This window comes from Thamnophis elegans, chromosome 4 (genome assembly GCF_009769535.1).
Source record: "Thamnophis elegans isolate rThaEle1 chromosome 4, rThaEle1.pri, whole genome shotgun sequence".
Classification (NCBI taxonomy): Eukaryota; Metazoa; Chordata; class Lepidosauria; order Squamata; family Colubridae; genus Thamnophis; species Thamnophis elegans.
In genome coordinates, this window is record NC_045544.1 from 74,797,035 (window position 1) to 74,818,554 (window position 21,520).

At 38.3% G+C, this 21,520-nt stretch overlaps 1 protein-coding gene across 1 annotated transcript in view; it reads left to right on the top strand.

The window, feature by feature from the left end:
- Window positions 1-21,194, top strand: part of VIT (vitrin) — a 32,383-nt gene extending 11,189 nt beyond the window's left edge. The window contains exons 6-15 of the mRNA XM_032216047.1: window positions 1,310-1,531; window positions 4,859-4,915; window positions 5,412-5,450; window positions 6,314-6,361; window positions 9,634-9,696; window positions 14,580-14,727; window positions 16,122-16,225; window positions 17,007-17,233; window positions 19,992-20,505; window positions 21,016-21,194. Of these exons, the coding sequence (XP_032071938.1) occupies window positions 1,310-1,531; window positions 4,859-4,915; window positions 5,412-5,450; window positions 6,314-6,361; window positions 9,634-9,696; window positions 14,580-14,727; window positions 16,122-16,225; window positions 17,007-17,233; window positions 19,992-20,505; window positions 21,016-21,194 (1,601 nt within the window). The remainder of the gene's footprint in view (window positions 1-1,309; window positions 1,532-4,858; window positions 4,916-5,411; window positions 5,451-6,313; window positions 6,362-9,633; window positions 9,697-14,579; window positions 14,728-16,121; window positions 16,226-17,006; window positions 17,234-19,991; window positions 20,506-21,015) is intronic.
- Window positions 21,195-21,520: the final 326 nt, after the last annotated feature.

Genomic DNA, 21,520 nt, shown 5'->3' on the forward strand with positions numbered 1-21,520 from the left:
CTGGTTTTGATGCTGCATTTCATGAACATTTATTTGGAGGAGATATGACAAGACAAGTGACCTACCAACCTAAATACTAGAAATACATAAAGTTACCTTTGCTATAGTGGCGAATATCTGTAGCTCAGGGTAGGATGAGGGTAAAGGTTTGTTCTCCGAGCTTGTGGGTTGGAGCGAAAGTGGTGCAGTGGTTAGAGTGCAGTACTGCAGGCTACTACAGCTGACTGCTAGCTGCAGTTCAACAGTTCAAATCTCACTGGCTCAAGGTTGACTCTGCCTTCCATCTTTCCGAGGTGGATAAAATGAGGACCCAGATTGTTGAGGGCAATATGCCGACTCTGTAAACCCCTTAGAGGGGGCTGTGAAGGCACTATGAAGTGGTATATATGTCTAAGTGCTATTGCTATTTCCAAACATTTCATAACCGGCTAGGTAATATCTCAGCAGAGTTTAGAGCAGGAGTCTCCAACCTTAGCAACTTGAAGCCTGGCAGACTTCAACTCTCAGAAATCCCCAACCAGCTGGCTGAGAAATTCTGGGAGTTGAAGCTTTCTAGGCTTCAAGTTGCCAAGGTTGGAGATCCCTGGTTTAGAGGATGTCAATGGCAGTGTTCTGTTTATAAGGGCTTAGATGTGGGTTTGTCAATTGAGGGTCTTGTGACAAGTCTTGTGATGAGTCATCTGTGAATCATCTCTGAGTCTCGTGACTCATGGCATGTCACAAGACCCTCACTTGACACACCCACACCTAAGCTCTTATAAACAGAATACTGACACTCCCTAAACTCCACTGAAGATGTTACCTAGCCTGGTAATGAAATGTTCAGAAATCAACCCACAAGCTTGGAGAATGCACCTTTACTCTCAAAATTATCTTCATTACATTAATTTATTTCTAAATTATTTCTAAATTATTTTACATTTTACTTATTTCTATTCGGGGCCCAATTTGACTATATATACACAAATCTATATACATATAGTCAGTACTTTTGTTCATTGTATTGTTTTCACTAAAAAGGGCAAATACTTTGAAAGCAAAACTATTTGTTGCAAATGAAGGTGCTGGTTCACTGCTGGACTGCTGAGCACAACATCTTTCTCATGAGTTTGGCAGGGCTTATGAGGAATTGCTGACCTTCTCTTAATTCTAGCTGTTTTTATGTAGATCACATTGTATCTTCATCTACTGCCATCCCCAAACTATAACGGAAATTCAACCTAATTATGTTAGCTGGCACATATGGAGGGCAAAACTATTAAAGGAAGTGCTTTTTTCAGTGAGTTGCTATATTTCAACCTTAATATAGGAAATTCATTACGGAAAGGATCTCAGACATCTTCTGCTCCATTACCAGCCACACATGGTGCCGCTCACACATTCAAATCCTTTACCACCGCAACCGAATTTGTCAGCACAACTCCAAAGACAACCACCACTTCAACCACCATTGCACCAACGACCTTCACCAAAGTGACAACGGTTACAGTGGCAAAGCCTCTCATTGCAGTGCACAGAGTCAGGGATTTGGGTGAGTGGAATGAGAAGAGCTTCACAATCTAGCTTTTAATTCGATGGAGACATGATGGCGAACTTATGGCATGAGTGTCAGAGGTGGTATGTAGATCCCTCTTTGAGAGCATGCATGCCATCGCCAGCTGGTCTTCACAGGTTCTGGAGCACTGAAAAACAGCCTAAAAGCGCCCCCACGAATGCCCCAAAAACACTCATGCGCACACCATGCAGCTGGTCTTCGGGTTTTAAATGCTCTGACACCCGTGAAGACCAGCTGCATGCCGGAAACTCAAAGAACATCTGGCCAGCATGCACATGCACTCTGGCCAGCTGGTCTTTGAGTTTCCGGCACTCTGGCGCGCATTCACACGCATTCTGGTTTGGGCAGTTGTTGCCAAAAAGGTTCGCCGTCACTACGATAAGGCAATGGAACAAATTTTCTAGATCTGCCTTCTCACCACCATGCTTATCTCATCTCATCTCATCTCAAATGTAAAGTGGTGGTCTTCTGATGACTCCACAGAAGATTGTTCAGAATCATGCAAGCCTGATGGTGCTGCACCTCCTCCTACTTCTTATAGTTCAGTGAAGTAGAGAAATGCCTGAGTCTCTTCCAAATGTTACCTCACTGTGGATTTAAAAAAATGTTTCAACCCTACACAATTCTTCTCATTCAGAAATACTCATAGCTCTCTGTGCATGCACTGCATGTTTCAGACCTCCAAACAGAAACTGTGAAGGGCATACCGAAACTTTTATCCTTCTTTTATATAGATACAGCCACTTCTTTCCCCATTGTTTGCTCATTTTCTAAACTTTGGGACACACTGAAATATGCTATTTGATCAGAGGGCTTAAACATTTTAGATTCAACTGTACTTCCAGTTCATTATTAGGATGTCTAATAATCTTTATCTTCTTTAGATTCAGTCTCAGCTCCTTCATTCATATGCACTCTTCTGCACTTTGCCCAAAAATCTTTTCATAATCTAGGCCAGTGTTTCTCAACCTTGGTGACTTTAAGTCCTGTGGACTTCAACTCCCAGAATCCCCCAGCCAGCATAGCTGGCTGGGGAATCCTGGGAGTTGAAGTCCACAGGTCTTAAAGTCACCAAGGTTGAGAAACACCGATCTAGGCTCTACATGTTTTATCTGAAAAATCTCTTCCAGGGATGTGAATAGTTTGAATCTACTCCTGGTTTATTATATGTAGCCATAAGCCAAGTTCAAACAAAACAAGGTATAAAGCAATCAAGTTAATTTTCATAGAATTGATAACACTTTTTTCTTTATAAATTCTGTTTTAATTTATTTTTTTATATTCCATTTATTCTAGTGAAACAATATTAATGAGAAGTACAGTGTAGCCTTTCTTATGGCACAACTACAGGTAGTCCTCAACTTACAAAAGTCACTTAGTGACCATTGAAATTACAACAGCACTGAAAAAAGTGACTTAAGGCCATTTTTCGCACTTACAGAGTTACAGTATCCCCATAGTTACATCAAAATTCAGATGCTTGGTAACTGACTCATATTTACAATGGTTGCAGTACCCTTGAATTACATGATCACCTTCTGTAACCTTCTGGCAAGAAAAGACAATTGTGGTTAGAATGGTTGTAAAGTTCACTTTACAACTGTCTTGCTTAGCAACAGAAATTTTGGGCTCAATTGTGATTGTAAGTCGAGGACTACCTATACAGCAACTGAGACTTTCATGAATGTGGTGGTAGGTCTTCCAGAGACAGTCATTTAGACTTTTTCATAAATCTTTCTCTTACTAGCAAAACAATGCTTTCTACAGCCCAGCCTTTTCCCCCATATCAGCCTCATAAAATAGTCCTTTTAATTTTTCATAAATATGAATTAACAGTTTTTCCTAAGAATTGGCAATGTGTGACCTTTCAGATGTTAAATGAAGATTTTAATCATCATGACCACAATCCTGTAACATCTAAACAGCCATATGTTGTCCATCTGTTTTAAAAGTTTTTGAAAGAGAGGCTAATATTCTTAATGATTCGCATTCAATATAGACAGAGTTGGTTTCACAAAATAAAATTCAGCATGTACTTTTGCTCTCAGCTTTTTACCTGAATACCTCAGAATGTTCTGTCTCTGCTTTGGAAAAAGATTTTTTCAGAGGCAGAACTTTCTGAGGTAGGACATCTCCCTCTTCCTCCTTCTGAGAACAGGGCTGAAAAAAGTTCTGGCACAGCTTCCTGTGAGAGTAGGTCAATCTTTTCCCAGCTGTGACCTTGCCCTCTGCTGGAGAACATGCAGGCTCTGTCAATGATCTGAGACCAGACTTATTCAGTCTCAATCTTCTATTTCCAAATTATTTTCCTTCTTTTTTTTTCCACCTCTCTTACTTAGTTTTCATTTGGAATTTCACATGGATGCCATTGGCATCAAGCTCACTCCCAAACAATGTGCTCTCCATGGACTCTCAAACAACAACCCCAAGAGCAAGAGTTGAGTGGAGATCTCCCTTAGCAAAACAATGTCTTATTTCACTTCGCCATTTCTTTCCCCATAGGGAGCAACCATCCCAGGGGTGGGTTCCTGCCAGTTCTAACCTCTTCTAGGTTCCACAAATCTACAGGGCCGTTTAGAACCGGTTCCAGCTTCCTCCCACCACCCGACCGCACATCGTCAAGATGAAGAGCGAGAGGAAGAATTCTGGGAGTTGAAGTCCACAAGTCTTAAAGCTGTCAAGTTTGAACACCCCTGGGGTTTTTTTCTAAAGGGTTGGGGTGCAAGGGTCTTGTAACTTGACAGCTTTAAGACTTGCACACTTCAATGGCAGAGTTCCTGAGCCAACATGACTGGAGGAGGAATTCTGGGAGTTAAAGTCCACAAGTCTTAAAGCTGTCAATTTTAAACACCTCTGGGGGTTTTTTCTAAAGGGTTAGGGGTGCACGTGTCTTGTAACTTGACAGTTTTAAGACTTGTGTGCTTCAAATGCCAGAGTTTCTGAGCCAACATTTTGGTTGCTAAGCAAGAGCATTGTTAAGTGAGTTTCATCACACTTTACAAGTAAGCCACGTCCACCCAGTCACATGGCTGGCAACCCACTCCCACCCAGTCATATGGCCAACAAGCCACTCCCACAAAGCAGGTCACACCTACAGAAAAGGTTCTAAAAATTTTGAAACCCACCACTGAACCATCCCTTCTGTATTGTTGCTAAATAAAATTGCAATGATTGAGTTCATGAAGTCACCAAGAAGTGAAAAATATATCCAAGACTAAAACATCTAGGCTGATTTTTATGCTTTAACTATTTCCCCTCCCCCATCAGCTTGTTTCATACAGATATTTTCTTATTCATTCTTAGGCTCTAGCAATGTCCATCCAGTTTATTCAGCAGTGGCGGCGGCAGCAGCAGCATCAAGTACGTACCAGGACAGGGTATAGCTTTATTGAAACCACATCCCTCTCAGATGTTCCTGAAAGCAAATATCAATAAACCAATTACTTACTTTAAATCAATTTCATTCAGTAGAGAAGACAGTACTGAAATTTCAATTATATCAATAATGTATCAATTGCACTTATATACTGCTTCATAGTGCTTTATAGCCCTCTCTAAGTGGCTTACAGAGTCAACTCATTTTCCACAACAATTTGGGTCCTCATTTTACCGACCTCGGAAGGATGCAAAGCTGAGTCAATCTTGAACGAGTCAGGATTGAACTCCTGGCAGTTGGCAGAATTAGCCTGCAATATTGCATTCTAACCACTGTGCCATCACAGCTTTAGTTTAAAGGATTAACACAATCATTTTCAACTTTCAAAGTACTAAAATCAATCCTTTTTAAAAAAAATAAAACTTTTTATAAAGTTTGCAAAATTTCAAATAAAATATTCTATTTCAATTCCCATTTTAGGACAAGTTCAAGCTGCACAAGGAAGAACTCAGAATCAAGGTATGTCCTAATTCAATGGATTTTCTAATTAAGAGAATGCTAAAGTTTATTAATTAACTGATCAATAAAATATTTTAAGACTTGCCACTGCACACGTAACAGAACTATTATTCATCCTGAAATAGATAACGCTTTTATTATTTTAATTTTTTTCTTAGAAAAAACTCATATTCCTAAAAAGTAAATCTATCTCAATATAATTGCTTTTGAATAAGTTCCTTGCTATTACCTTGTAGTAAATTTTCAAAATTGTTTAATATGATTGAACCAAAATTTAATAGCTTTATCTTAGTTGCTCTATATTAATATAGACTATTAAGTACCCTCCGAAGTAATAATTGAAAACCTTATACTAATTAAACCTTAGTTTGGTTTGAACAGGAACCTGTAATCAATTATATCAACCATAATAGATTGATAAGCCAGAAAATCAACTCCATAGGAAAGCAAAAATGTGAATGAAGACAAAACCACAAAATTTAGCAAACAAGCACTGAAAAGAAATAAGACATCCCTCTGTTTCTCTCTACAATTTTAATCTACTGCTTCAAATTTTCCAAAGGTTTGGGGGCAAATATCTCTAAAATTTGATACTTACAAAAGAGAAGAAGACCCTCTACTACAGGAAAGCCACAAACTGTCTCTCCAAGTTTATGTTAACAACTCCAAGGATTTTTGTGACAACCAGAAATGCCTCTCAAAATAAACTTAAAGCAGGGTTTGTTTTAGTGGTACATGCTCTGCTATTTTCATTATTTCAACAGTTGATCTCATGTATTTCTTAAGATATAATATTTTTCCATTAGCTTAAGATTAAATAGTGAACTTGAATAATAATTATGTTTGTCTTTTGTCCATAACAGCTACTGAAACAGATGTGTGGAGGTCTGGATCAAGCCTTTTGGACCCAGGTAAAAATCTTTCCACAAAGTTTATTAAGCAGCAACAATGTACAAGTGTGCATATATCATGTTTGCAGGAAACTCAAGCATTTTTGTTTTGTTTTGGTAAAGCTCCTTACCTAGGATGATGAGATAAGATTTTTTTGAGTCTTGTGTCCCACTCAGTTCATAAAAATATATGCAAATTAAGGCACATAAGCAAATATGTCAGATAACGTGAAATAGTAAATTGAAGTGCTTTAAGTTAGATTTATATTACACACTCTTGATCAGCTGATCAGTTTTCATTTAGGGATCCCCACTGAAAAAGAACTTTCAGGGTTCATGTGCACTCAGGCTGACTTCATCCAGTGCATAAGATCAAATGAAATCATTCTAGGTTTTCAGAGGTAGTTTCACATTACAAATTACTGCCTAGTGTTGGAAATACACGTAGGGAATATGCAAGCAAACAAAATTCTTGAATTTGTGTTTGTGGTTTTTTGTTGGTTTTGTTTCTTTATTTTGGCCAAAACATCCATTGATGTTCAGACCATTTTAGAAGATTGCCAGTGTTAGATTAATAAATTGTACAAGCTGACAGATAGTTCATGATGGATAGAAAGTGATTCATTGCAAAAGAATTTCCATCAGATAGAGGGAGCTACCAAGATGGAGGATTTCCAAGAGGCCAGAATGCAATACAAAGTTGGCCCAGTGATTGTTTGAGGCGTGCCAATTATCATTTCAAAGAGAATTATTTTTAGTTGGTATGAGACAACTGTTGCCTGAATAGAGATTTAATGAGCCCAGACAGCTGTGACGATCTGGTGGTGAAAAAGCTTAATTAGCTTGCCGCAAAGTTCCACGTCAATGAGCTGAGATTCTCAGGACCTGACAATGCCATTTTAAAGCAAGCCTGGGAACTTGCAGGCCTCCCTGGAAACAGAAACCCTTTCAATCCGCTCTGAGAAATGCACGTTGGATGGCCTTCCTGTTCTGAGGTTGCTGGTGACATAGCCGGCTTTCAAGGCCACATTGGAAGCCCTGTCCGTGATTTCGTGAAGATGATAGAAGTTGCTGAGATGGCCAGATTGACCTTTTGATTAGAGAAAAGACAATAGCTGTGTTTAGTGCTGACTTGTGGAGTTGTTTTCCCCCAATAAAACAGGAAAAATAAACTAATGGTTTTGACAATTAGACACGATAGATTATAGAAAGAAGAAAGTCATGTTATAGCTTTAAAGAAAGGGTGGATCTGTCATTTTAGTCATAACTGCTGTAAAGAAGATAAGAAGCCATTTCTTTATATGTTTTTCCTTTCTTTTCTATTTTTCGTCTACTTTTTTTCTTTCCTTTTTTTGCACTTTAGTTTTCTCTTTTATTTTCTCCCCCCTCCTCCTTCTCACTCTATTTTAGTTTGAATGGATTTCCATAAAATTACACTTTAAAAAAGAGAGCGGTGTTTAAGTAACCTGCATCTCCAAGATGTGCTGTGTTATCTGGGATTTAAAAAAAAAGAATTGAGTATCCCAACTTGCAATAGCAAAGTGTATGTCCCCCTCCTCCATGATAGTCTTTCAAGCTCTGGGGGTCTTCAGGCTTTTAGGGGTAAAGACAGCACTGTAAAGGGAACTCAAGCAAACAGGCAGGCAAGTGGTGCAGCATTTAAGGATTGGTATTGCGAGATACCCTCAGGCTGACCCACTTGGTGGGGTTCTATGTCCACTTGTGTTGCCAGTGTGTCTCTGCCTAATTCAGCAGGTGAAGAATCGAGAACTCCTCATTTGGCCCTGCACATTCAGCAATGCCTGTATTGTAGGGCTGATTCTCAGCTAGGGGGTAAACATGCCAGAGGTGCCTTCTAGAAGCAGTGTGCTCAGGTTACATCTGACATCGTTGAAATTTTAGCTTAAGTTTCTAACATTTCACTTGTATGTAAAAATGTAATGCGGCTAGCCCACGACTTGTGATTTAGTTGTGTAACAGCAGTTCAAAGTTGCAACACCGTCAGAAAAAGTGATGTACGACCTATCCTCAAAGTTACAACCATTGCATCATCCCCATGTGACTGCATTTTACGATGGTTCTGGTGACTTATGGTCATGTGATCCTAATTTTTAACCTGCCCAGCTGGCTTTCAATAAGCAAAGTCAATGGTGGAAGCTGGAGTCCATTACCAACCACATGATTCACTTAAGAACTGCAGCAGAGGTGGGTTGCCAATTTTTTTACTACCAGTTCAGGTGCGCTCCCGCACATGCGTAACACTTCTGTGCATGCAGAGAACCAACCAGGCTGGTGGGCACAGCCTGCCACCGCCACTACTATCGATTCACCCGGTCCAGACCAAATTGGGAGCAACCCATCTCTGAACTGTAGGTAATCACTTAATCGTGGCATGACAAAACCGCGGTCCACTAAAGCGCGCCCGATTAAAGCGCGTACCTGACGTCATCAGCAGCGCGACAAATACGACCGTGGAGAAAAAAGGGCACTTTAAAAAGCGCTTTTAAAGCAAGCTGATTCACATAAAGGTAAGGGTTAGGTTTAGGGTTAGGGTTAGGGTTAGGTTAAGGGTTAGGTTTAGGTTTAGGGTTACATTAAGCGTTAGGGTTAGGTTTAGGGTTAGGTTAAGGGTTAGCGTTAGGTTTAGGGTTAGGTTAAGGGTTAGGTTTAGGGTTAGGTTTAGGGTTAGGTTAAGGGTTAGGTTTAGGGTTAGGTTTGGGGGGGTTAGAGTAAGGTTTTTGCGTTAATTTTAACTTTACCGCTCACAGCGTGATGTTTTCGTCGTGCTGTGATGACGTCAGGTACGTGCTTTCGTCGAGCGCGCTTTAGTCTACTGCAGTTTTGTGGTGGAACCCACTTAATAACTATGGTAAAATGGTTGTAAAATTGGGTCCAATCATATGATAATTCACTTAACATCCCCATTGCTTAGCAACTGAAAGTCCAATCCAAATTGTGATTGTAAGGCAAGGACTACCTCCACAGATGACTTCTTGTTTCTATCTTGTTGAAGCCCAGTTTCTTTGAAAGTGAATGATGGGACTGAATATAAAATAGGTTGAAAACACTGGACTGTAAAGCTTTCTGAGCTCTCCAAGGGAGTTGTACCACCACACAACTGGACCTATGCTTTACAATCCAATTCTTACAACTTATTTGGATACTGATAGGAGTTCACTCTTATCTAAACTATTTTCCCTTTCTGTGCTGAATCTAGCAGACTGATATTTGATGTGAATGTCTCCTCTTTCCTGATCTTCAAATTTAATAATATATAACACTGATCATTCTAGGTTTCAGCTCCAAGGAAGACATAGTCCCAAAGCCTTTGAAGCCAGTTTCCCAGGGAAATCCAAGTATGTGAATCAGAAATGTATTTGGGTCCTTTCATGATCATCTATTTTTAGTAGACAAAGAGAAGAACATTTTATTGGCTTGGCATTTCATGAATGAAATCTGCTTCTTGGTGGGGGGCAATGGGGTCATAGAAAAATCTAGCAGAACTACTAACGGGGACAAATTAATTTCCATTCAGGTTTATTCAAATGTTGAATGTTTATTAATACATGCAGTTTTTTCTCACTAGCTTGCAATGATAACAACAAATGATAAAGTTACTATCTGATAATAATCAATTTGGTTACTGTAAAAAGAGAGAAAAAGGAACAATGTTTTTTATCGAGTTATATTACCCAATATAATAAGATGAGGGTAAATACATGTATTTAAGATTTATTTATTTATTTATTTATTTATTTATTTATTTATTTATTTATTTATTTATTTATTGTTCAAGTGGCAAGTTGTGACCCATGGACCATAGCACACCAGTCCCAGCCCCTGTCTTCCACTGTCTCCCAGAGTTTGCCCCATTTGTTTTCATTGCATCAGTGACACTATCTAACCATCTCATCCTCTGACGTCCCCTTCTCCTTTTGCCTTCAACCTTTCCCACCATCAGGGTATTTTCCAATGAGTCCTCTCTTCTCATATTTCATACTTCTTCACTTCCATCTCTCTTAAAGAAAGGCTTTGGGTGATGTATGCAGCAATAAAACTGTTTTACACAGCTAAGCTAAATGGGCTAAACTTCATTCTGTTCCTGGGTGATCTGAATGGCATGAACAAATAATCTCCATCATTAGAAAGTGAGAAGAAAGTAAGAAAAAAATGATAGCATTCTTCCTATTGTGATAAATTAGTAGATGTAAAGCATAGAGAGTTTAAAATCTCACCCACAGTCTATGTGACTGGATGCAGATTAAATTGTCCAATGAATAGAAAAAAACTTACTTTGTAGAAGGAGCTTGATCCAACAAAGGCAATATTGATCAGTTTCTCCTTTCCCCTGCAATCTTTGTTCTACTTCCCATGTTATCTGAAAATTCAGAAGAACCTTCAGAGTCCATATGGGACCAAGAACGAAGAAATTAGCTTCCCCTTTTTTCCCCCTCTTCTTCTTAATCTTTTATATTTTATTCAATTTTCAATTTTCACATTCCATTTGCAATCATTTATACACAGGGTATTTACTATAAGAAAAGAAGAAAAAAAAAAAGGGAAAAAAGGAATAAAACGAACAGATAAAAAGGAAACACAACTCATCATTCCCAACCCCACCTAACCCTTGCATCCTCCATACACCCCATCTACCCCCTCCAACTTTCCTTTCTCCCTCTAACACTCCCCTCCTACTTCCCTTTCCCCTCAAACCTTCCTTCTCCCCTTACTCCCCAGACACCCTCCTTACATACTCCTTACATTCCCCTTACTCCTTCCTTACTCCTCCCTCTTCCTTCCCTCTACCTCCCTCCTTGGTGTATGCCTTTATTCGAGTGTTGTTTGATCTAATAAATGTAAAATGAACCAAGGAAAAAAAAAAGAAGATAATAATAATAATAAAAAAAAAAGGAACCACCGTATATAAATACATTCTTGTTCTTATTAAGATTATGTTAACCCCCCCCCACCCCACCCCCCACAATCCCCATCCCTAATCCTCCCGGCTTCCCAGGGCCCACACCTGGCACTACCTTCTATCTAAAATATATGGATTAAAAAATAAAAGTAATATATAAAAAAGAAAAAAAAAACCACTCTTTGTGTTGATCTCAGCCCCCCATCTTTATCTATGCTTAAATAGTATAAATCATTCTATCTATATTTTATTCTCGTCTCTTACTTCTTTGCTATTTACCCCGATCTTCTGTAGACTCTCCCGTTCCCTTCCTAAACCTCATGATCCCTTCCAATAAGATTTAGGCAGCATAGTTCCTGCCATATATTCAAATATAACTTTACAGACAAGTAATCAAACTTTCCCTTCTAGTAAAATTTAAACAACGTGAATGATCTTTCTTTACCCCTTTTTCAAACCGTAATTCAAAATAATCTAACCAGATTTCCCCTTCTTAGTAAAGTTAAGCAACATAGATCAGATATTACTTTACACAGGAATCAATTTCTATCTTAAGATAATTCCAACCGACTTCCCCTTCTAGTAGAATTTAAATAACTTAGTTCATTCCACATGCATTTTACTCTCATCCCCCACTTGTCTGATATTTACCACTATCAAATTTATGCTAACATTTGTTTAAAATATAGCTCAGAGCGATTTGTAGCATGAATCATTCCACATATTCCAGTAATACTTTCAACAAGAGTCAGTTAACCTTCTATTTTAAGGTAGTCGCTTCTAACAAAGTTTAAACAACATAAATCATTCCGCATTCTTTTTACAGTTATCTTAAGATAATCCCAAGCGGCTTCCTGTTCTAATAAGCTTTAAACAACGTAAATTTTGCCCTCTTCCCTTGCTTGTCTGGTATTTACCACAAATAACATAATTCATTCCACATACATTTTACCCTCATCTCTTGCTTGTCTAATATTTACCACTATCAAATTTATACTAGCGTTTATTTAAAAAGTAACTATAACAACCAACTTTCCCTTCAAATAAAAGTTAAATAGCATGGATCATTTTCAAATAATACTTTCAGCAAGAGTCAGTTAACCTTCTATTTTAAAATAGTCCCATCTAACAAAGTTTAAACAACATAAATCATTCCGCATTCTTTTAACCACTATCAAATTTGTGCTAACGTTACTTTAGAATCTAGCTCAAAGTAGTTTCATCCAGCTTTCCCTTCTGATAAAAATTAGTCCACTTTTTCTACCGGAGAGAGGTCTCAAACCCCCATTCAGTCCTCAACTTTAGGAAGTCTTTTGAAGTATCTAAATTCTCGATCTGCGTTCTTCTGCTTCTCCGAGAGAGGAGGGGCTACCCCCTCCATCTTGCAGCCGCATGGCCAGCCGTTTGCTTTCTCCTTCCGCTTGTCTCTCCTCTCTTCCGAGCGCGTCAGGAAGTCCCGCCTTCAGAATCCTACAATAGAAATCTTGAGCCTCCGAAATAGAGTTAAGACGAAATCTTTGATTCTCAAATGTAACCGTGATGCCGGCAGGGGCCTCCCATCTGTATCGAATCTGTTGACTCCTAAGCTCTTTAGTTAAAAAGGCGTAGTCCCTTCTTGCTCTCAATATCTGGAAAGGAATCTCTTTGAAGACAATCAGGTCCTGGTCATCAATTCGGAGCCTATTATTATAAAAATTTTGCACAATCGCGTTTCTAGATTCTTTTGTAGAGAAATATATAATTATGTCCCTCGGGAGCTGTCGCTGTTCCGCTATCAATGAGTTCTGGCGATAGATTTTCCGAATCTGCCAATCAAAGTTAAGTCCCGGGCTTCCCAGCGCGTGGCTGAAGGCTTCAGCAAAGGTCTGTTTTAAATTCTCTTGCTTCTTTTCACGGAATCCTCTGACTCTAATTGCAAATGCCTTCCTATTAAAATTTAGTATCATAAGCTGTTCTTCGTTATTTCTAATTTTTTCTTGTAAAATTTGAATATTGGTAGTCAAATTAAAATTAGCCTTCTCCAGACTTTCCAATTTGTTTTCTATTTCAGCAGAGTAATCTGACAGGGCAGACACAGCTGCAAAAGTATTCGCCTTCATTTGATTAACTTTAGATTGTAAATCATCAAATAATTCCAATACAAATTCCCTGATTTCTTTCTTAAAAGCGTTAAGCATTTTAAGGAGATATTCCTGTGTTAAAAGTTCCTCAACAGAAGACATAGGAGACAAAGGCTGTGTTTCCAATGAAAATTCTTTAAATTCTTTTGTAGCAAGACGCTTCTTTGATTTGGATGGCATAATAAATAAGCAAGTAAGCAGAGCTTCGCTCCCCTCTATTTCCAAAAAAGAAAAATTTATTTTCTTAAGGAGCAGTCTGCAGGAAGATAACACCGGCTAAGTATATCAATCATCCACGGAGAGAAATCGCCATTTTGAGGTCTAATTAGACAAAGAAGTCTCTAAGACGAATGGTGCTGGTATTTACGATAGTACTAAAAACATAAATCTCACAGGGGTGGGACCCGCCCGTATCAATTCTAGCTTGAAAAAAAAACTTTGTCTTGTCCTGGGGGGGGGCTAGCCTGTCTGGGGCTGCCAAAAAAAAGGCAGCTGAGAAGAAATGGCTGGAGATAAGAGCTCCGCTTCGGCCGGAACTAATCTCTTTCCACAGCCAAAAAAAGAAAAAAGGCTGTGGTTTACGATTAGATCCTAACCTACGGGGCTATTCTCCCTGCCCCTTTCTTAGCCAGAAAGGGGTGCTATCTATGATCTTATTTAGATATACAGACCAGATCTCTGAGGAGCTCGGTGGAGCCCTCCTCGGCAACAGGCCACGCCCCCCGGAAGTCTTTTCCCCCTCTTCTTCAAGAGACTGGATCCAACACTCAATCATTTGTTTCTGAATAAGCATTGATTACTTAAATGCCTGTGACTACTCCTAGTGTCCTCAAAAGATCTAGAACTCACCTGAAGCTTTTGTATGCACCTACAATTTGGCTGTTGGTTAAAAAAAAAAACCACCAGGGTGCTGCAGATTAGAACAAATGCTGTGAAAAAATTATTTGGATGGCTGTTTATTGCTCTAATGTATCCTATGATATTATGGACTGCAAGTGCTACTTTGCGCAATCTTGGTTACCCTGCACCTTCTGCTTTCTGTGAACACTTGCAAACATGATTATAACCACCATTATAATGATTGGCGGAGTATTTGAGAGACAAATGAGGTGTTATGATCTTAACATAGAATATACAATAGAAGCAGCCACAAACTCTTCTAATATATTTGTAATGCATTTAATTTAATTTATTTTCCTAGATTGCAAAGTTGATTTAGCCTTCTTGATAGATGGGAGCTGGAGCATTGGCAGGCGGCGTTTTCAGATCCAGAAACAATTCCTCAAAGATGTATCTCAAGCTTTGGATGTTGGCCCAATAGGGCCTCTCATGGGCATTGTTCAGTATGGGTAATAGTGCATTGTTTTTATAAAATCCATGTATTTAAGAAGATAATATAGATTTTAGAATGTGTATCATACACACACACACATACAAACAACCGTACAGACATTTACATATACACACAAGCACCTACAAAAAATATCAATAAACTCGAAAGATATGTTAACTCCTTTTCTAACTCCTATTTCATGAATTTTTATGGATTTAGGAGAGTATCTGACTTTAGATTTGCTAACAGATCATAACAGAGCATTGGTCAATAATCGAATGAGGTGGGCACTCATTTCCTCTATTGTGTATTAAATATTGTACTCTAAAAGTAGATGTAACGCTTTGGGAAGGCCAAAGTAAAAAAAAGTTTCATAAATTAATGTTCTGCCTTTGGCAGTAACCAAATATATCCTAGTAGAATGCCATGAAAGATATAGCAGAAAGGGCAAATTATACATACTCAGTATTTTTTTTTCTTTGAATATTGCTGATTTGGGATAGCTTATTTTCAATTTGCTCATTTTATTTATATTTAATTTTATTTATATTACGAGCGTATTGCAATAATAAATGTGAATCATGTGAGGAGGGGGGAGGGCGTATGTATGTATACCACCCAGTTTTAAAATAGCTGCGGTATCAGAATAGATTTTAAAAAATAGATATAAAATTAAAAAGATCAGTCCCCAATTCTAGCTATTCAAAATTTAACTTCCATTTGATCTTTATATAGTATTATATTTTCCTGGATACATTTCAGAGATATAAGAGTTCTAAGCTGTGGGGAAGAGAGAAGGGAAGCACATCTGTGCACTCAGACACACCAATCTCTTAGGGACGAAATATGGGATAGGCCATGTTTTTGTCTCAGGTGATAATGGGCTCATAAAGTTTAATTAGATGCCTTGAGGAAGGGCTGTCTCAAGTTCCAACATGAAAAACAAAACAAAACAATAGACTACTAATAAACTTATGCAAAATTAAGTAGGTATGCCTTTATTAAACCAAAGGAGCTGATCTCCTGTTATTTGAAAGGCTGAACAAGATGGAATTAACAGATGGAAGCAAATAGTAAATTAATAATTCAATATGAATTATTAAACAATTTGAACAATTGGCTATTAATAATTTACCATCGCTATTAATTATTACTATTAATAATTCATAGCAAATTATTTCTGCTTTTAAAAAATCATCTCTACAAATTACCCATGAAAATCTAATTGTTTACAAGTAACATTTGTGACAAATAAAAGCATAAACTTCAGCATTCAGGAACTATTTGTGCATATAATTCTTTGCTTGGAGAAAATTACGGTACCTGAAAATTGACTTTATTTACTTTCATTAATGGGCTGCTGTTAATACTGGGTTTTACATGTTTTTCTTCTCTTTGTTTTACAATCAGCGATAACCCTTCTACTGAATTTAACTTGAAGGCCTATGCAAATAGCAAGGACTTAAAAAATGCCATTGAGAAAATATCACAAAAAGGAGGCTTATCAAATGTTGGTAGGTAGCTGATATGTCATACCAAATTTGCTTAAGAATCAGATGCCAAGATTTGAAGTTATTGTTTCATCACCTGCTTCATTTATTCTAGACTGTCTTTTCTGATTTTGGGAGAAGAAATCCCCCAATCAACAGTGTTGAATTCTGAAATATGGAGTCAATGTAAAGTTACATTCTATTCCATTGTATGTTTTGGCATCACCATTTGTTGCCCTAGGATTTCAAACAATAAGATGCTAGAATTGTACTACTATTTTCCAGCTTCTAAAATTTATCATGCAGATACTTTATCATCTTGCCACAAATCCAAATAGTTTCTGTAGGAACAGAACGGATTAAGATTATTAGATATGTATGTGAAGTTGATTTACATCTGCAGCCTCAGACACATTTGGTTGAGAAAGTTATTTGCATCATATGTTTTTAATGGCTATGAATATTTCCATCATAATGTAGGCAGAAGGTTTATTTCAGCTGTTGTTTCAGGATGAATGCTATTTCTATTCACATTTCAACAGGAGCATGTATTCCTATTCCTATTCCTAAAACCACAGTGCAGATAATTGCTTTACATCTAATTGAGCCTGACAATAAGAAGCTTCCTACTGATCTGCTGCACCTTGATATTGGCTTTGGGTTTTTATTTATTAGGGTTTGCTTCTGTCTTTTATCATTTTTAGTCTTAATAACATGCAATACCAAATAAATAAATAGAAACTAGCTTTTTAAAGATTTATTAAACAACGAACAACTCTTTTCCCTCTATTACCCACTCACATAGGAAAAGCTTTGTCTTTTGTTAACAAAAACTACTTTGAAGATGCCAATGGCAACCGAGGAGGTGCCCCCAATGTGGCTGTAGTGTTGGTGGATGGATGGCCCACTGATAAGATAGAAGAAGCCTCCAGGCTGGCACGGGAGTCTGGCATTAACATTTTCTTTGTCACCATTGAAGGACCCGATGAAAATGAAAAGAAAAATGTCATTGAGACAAACTTTGTGGACAAGGTAAGAAGAAAGTGGCAGATTTTGCAGTGCGTGTGTATTATTCTGGGAAAATACAAAGTCTGATCTCTTTACCACATATGGCATAATCAGACAAGAACAGATCATAGTTGTTTTTTCCAAAGTAATTACTTCACAGTCCTGGACTCAGTTCTGCCAAGCATGGTGATATAATGCAATGTACATTAAGTTACCATACTTTTTTAAATTTAAAAACAAAGCTGATGAAAACTCTTCTTGGACAGTGGGTAAAGATAGTCCTTGACTTGCAACTGCAATTGGCCTCAAAATTTCTATTGCTAAGCAAGACAACTGTTAAATGATTCCCCCCCCCCATTTTAGACCCTTTCTTGCCACAGCTGTTAAGTGTATCACTGCAGTTGTTAGTAACAAGATTGTTATGTGAATCTGGCTTCCCCATTGACTTTGCTTGTGGAAAAAAATGATCACATGACAGCAGAGCACTGCAAACATCATAAATACATGCCAGTTCCCAAACAGCTACATTTTAATCATGTGACCAGGGAATGCTGTAACAGTCGTAAGTGTGACAAATGGTTATAAGTAACTTTTTTCAGTGTCATTGTAATGGTCATTAATGAATGCTTGTAAGTCGGGAACTATCTGTATTTAAAAGGAAGTTAATTAAAAATTGGACAACCCAACAATGTGAAGGGGCTTTTATCCTTTGCCTCTGCAACAGTTCTAACTGGATTCACTATCACCATACTATATATCAGTGTTTCTCAACCTTGGCAACTTGAAGATGTCTGGACTTCAACTCCCAGAATTCCCCAGCCAGCATTTGCTGGCTGGGGAATTCTGGGAGTTGGAGTCCAGACATCTTCAAGTTGCCAAGGTTGAGAAACACTGCTATATGTAGCCATTATTCACAACATAGGAAAGTTTCCATTGGAATCAGAATTTTTTTCCTCTCTTATTGCAAAACAAACAAAACTAGATATGGTGAAGTTCTGGTATTGTGCTCATTTTGACTGTCAACTTGGGTATAACGAAATGAAGAATGCAACAGTCCAGAGAGCAAAAGAGGGAAATTGTACAATTCCAGCAGCAACACACACTTTGCAATTGAAAACCCGGAGTTTCAGATTTTGCTTTGTGGACACTTTGTGGACCATTTCCTCTAGGTGGATTTATTTATGAATTTATTGCAGTACACATGACAGTTCTGGAGGTACCTTAGTTAGAACTTGTCCTCATAAGCTCTAGAGTTCAGACTAGATGCATTTTACAGAATGCCTTTTCAATTAAGTAGCATTTTTATGAACTGGAATTCTTCCCGAAGGCTTGGCAAAGGAAGTCTCCTTCAGAAAGCAAAGTTGACATTGGGAAATGGCAAAAATAACTTTTTCTTTCTGATCATTTCATGCACTTTCCCTCATAGGTTTGCCATGAAACATTTATTCTGAACTTTGAAGTGCTTCATATCTTAAAGCTGGGCAGGCTCCAGCTGACTAATGACTAATTTTGATTTTATTTAAGTTTGGTAGGGCAGAGCTACAATGAGACCTTCTGAGACATGAATGCAGCACAAATTTGTATGCACTAATTTATGGTAGTTGCATTTTACAGAGTGAAGAACGGCATGGGTGTACAATCTATTCATATTATAGAACAAAGTTATATATCTATGTATTTATTTAATCAATTTATAAAGTCACCCACCTCAATGAATAACAACATTCTGATTTTGCAGTACTAAAACTGATCTTGTGTTTAAAAAAAAAAATCCAAAGACCTTCCGATGTATTGGACTTCAATCCTCATAATTTCCCACCCAATAAGTACACTAGTCATGCTGACTAGAAATTGTGTGAAAGAATTCCAAGAGAGTTCAAGAGAGTAGAAACAGCAGTAGCACTTACACTTATATACTGCTCTGTTGTATTTTACAGCACTTACATACTGTACCACTCCATAGTACTTTACAACATTTTTGAGATGCTTACAAATGTAGCATATTGCCCAGGGGTGAAATTCAGCAGGTTCTGACAGGTTCTGGAGAATCAATAGTGGAAATTTTGAGTAGTTCAGAGAACCAGCAAATACCACCTCTGGCTGGCCCCAGAGTGGGGAGGGAATGGGGATTTCACAGCATCTTTCCCCTGGAGTGGGGAGGGAATGGAGATTTTGCAGTATCCTTCCCGTGCCATGCCCACCAAACCTACAGAACCAGTAGTAAAAAAAAAAAAAAGAATTTCACCACTGATATTGCCCCCCAAATCTGGGTCCTCTTGCTTGCAGAAAGCTATTTTAAAACTGTAATGATAAGCTTTCAGATTCTAGAACACTGATGGAAAGCAGCTGCAAACAGGAATAACTCCAGATCAGTGCTATTACAAGATTAGACCTAAAAATGTATAAATGGATAAATTTATTTTCTGGCAAATATACTCATGAGCAAAACCATGTAAACAGAGGAAAATCAGGATGTCTACTACAGTAATTTTTGAAGATTTCATGTGACCTGATTACGGTATAAAGCCGATCTGGCTCTCCCAGCAGGCCTGGGGATAGGCTTCCAATTCACCCGCCCGAGTGTTTGATTGTTGAATGAAAGTTGTGTTTTACTATCTTTCTTTGTTCACATATTGTTTTGTTTTTGACCTTGCACCCCCCCTCCCTCCCCCCTGTGGTTGTAAGCCGCCCTGAGTCCCCTCAGGGAAAAGGGCGGCATATAAATCCCAATAAACTGAAACTGAAACTGAAACTGATATATATATATAATTCTATCATTTAGGCTGTATGCCGGACCAATGGATACTATTCTATTCATGTCACCAGTTGGTTTACCTTGTACAAAGTAGCGCAGCCTTTAGTGAAACGAGTCTGTGATGTTGACCGTCTGGCTTGCAGCAAAACCTGTCTAAATTCAGCCGACATTGGGTTTGTCATTGATGGATCTAGCAGCGTTGGCACAGGTAACTTCCGCACCATTCTGCAATTTGTAGCCAATATTAGCAAGGAGTTTGAGATTTCTGATACAGATACCCGGATCGGAGCTGTGCAGTACACTTATGAACAAAGGCTGGAATTTGACTTTAACAAGCACAGCACTAAGCAGGAGGTGCTGAACGCTATCAAAAGAATCAACTATTGGAGTGGAGGAACCAGCACTGGAGCGGCTATCAACTTCGCCTTTGAGCATCTCTTCAGCAAATCCAAACCCAACAAGCGGAAAATCATGATTTTGATTACGGATGGCAGATCGTACGATGATGTCAGGGGACCAGCTTTAGCAGCACACCAAAATGGTAATCACGTGCTGTTATATTTTTGTTTCAAAAAGGTTTAGCCAGATTTAGGGCTGTTGATCTGAAGATTAGGTCTCCCAGAAATCCAAGTCAAGTTTAGTATTCCCAATTCCCCTCAGACACAATTGACAGACCATTCTTGGATTGTATGAGGACCAAGTATAATTGAGTTAGGTAGAATTGTTGAAGACTTTGGTCCTTTAGGCCTGGAATATTTTGTGCTGTGTATAGTATATGTATTGTCACCTCCTTAAAGAAACTGCTGGCATAGTAGCTGCACAATCATAGGAGTGTCCTTTCACCGGTTTCTCAATTGGGGGGAAATTCAGCATGTGTTCCTGTGTACTTGAAAACCATTAAAAAAAAATTAATTGGGACCTACATTGCTCCTTTTGAACAGGCACAGGTCTTTTCTTTTTCATATTCTATCTGGATTATTATGAAGGTGTATATGAATGCAGCATCCATAAAAAAGCATTGATCCATTATGATCTATTTCTCCCCCTGCAGGTGTAATAGCCTACTCAATAGGCATCGCATGGGCTGCCCAAGATGAACTGGAAGCTGTGGCAACTGACCCTGATAAGGAACATTCATTCTTTGTGGATGAATTTGATAGACTGTATAGATTTGTTCCTAAGATTGTTCAGAATATTTGTACAGAATTTAATTCACAGCCACGGAACTGATTGCATCCAGCTACAAGGGTTGCATTGCTGAAATTGCATCCGATAAATCAGGCAATGCCAGATGAGAAATTTTACCTAAAGGATAATTTCAGATCTGCTCTCCAAGCATAACCATAGTGGAAGCTGTAGAATGATGCTTCTTGCACCGCCCCTTACTGGGTTCCAAACTGATCTAACAAATTGGCCAATAGCTTTTGATTTGTTTAAAATTATCAGTTGGAGTCAATGAATTTAACTTCTCAGTGTATCAGGCATGGAATATTTCTGAGGACTTCAAAGCCACATTTATGTTAATGATAGCATTTCTTTCCCAGGGTGGTGGTGAA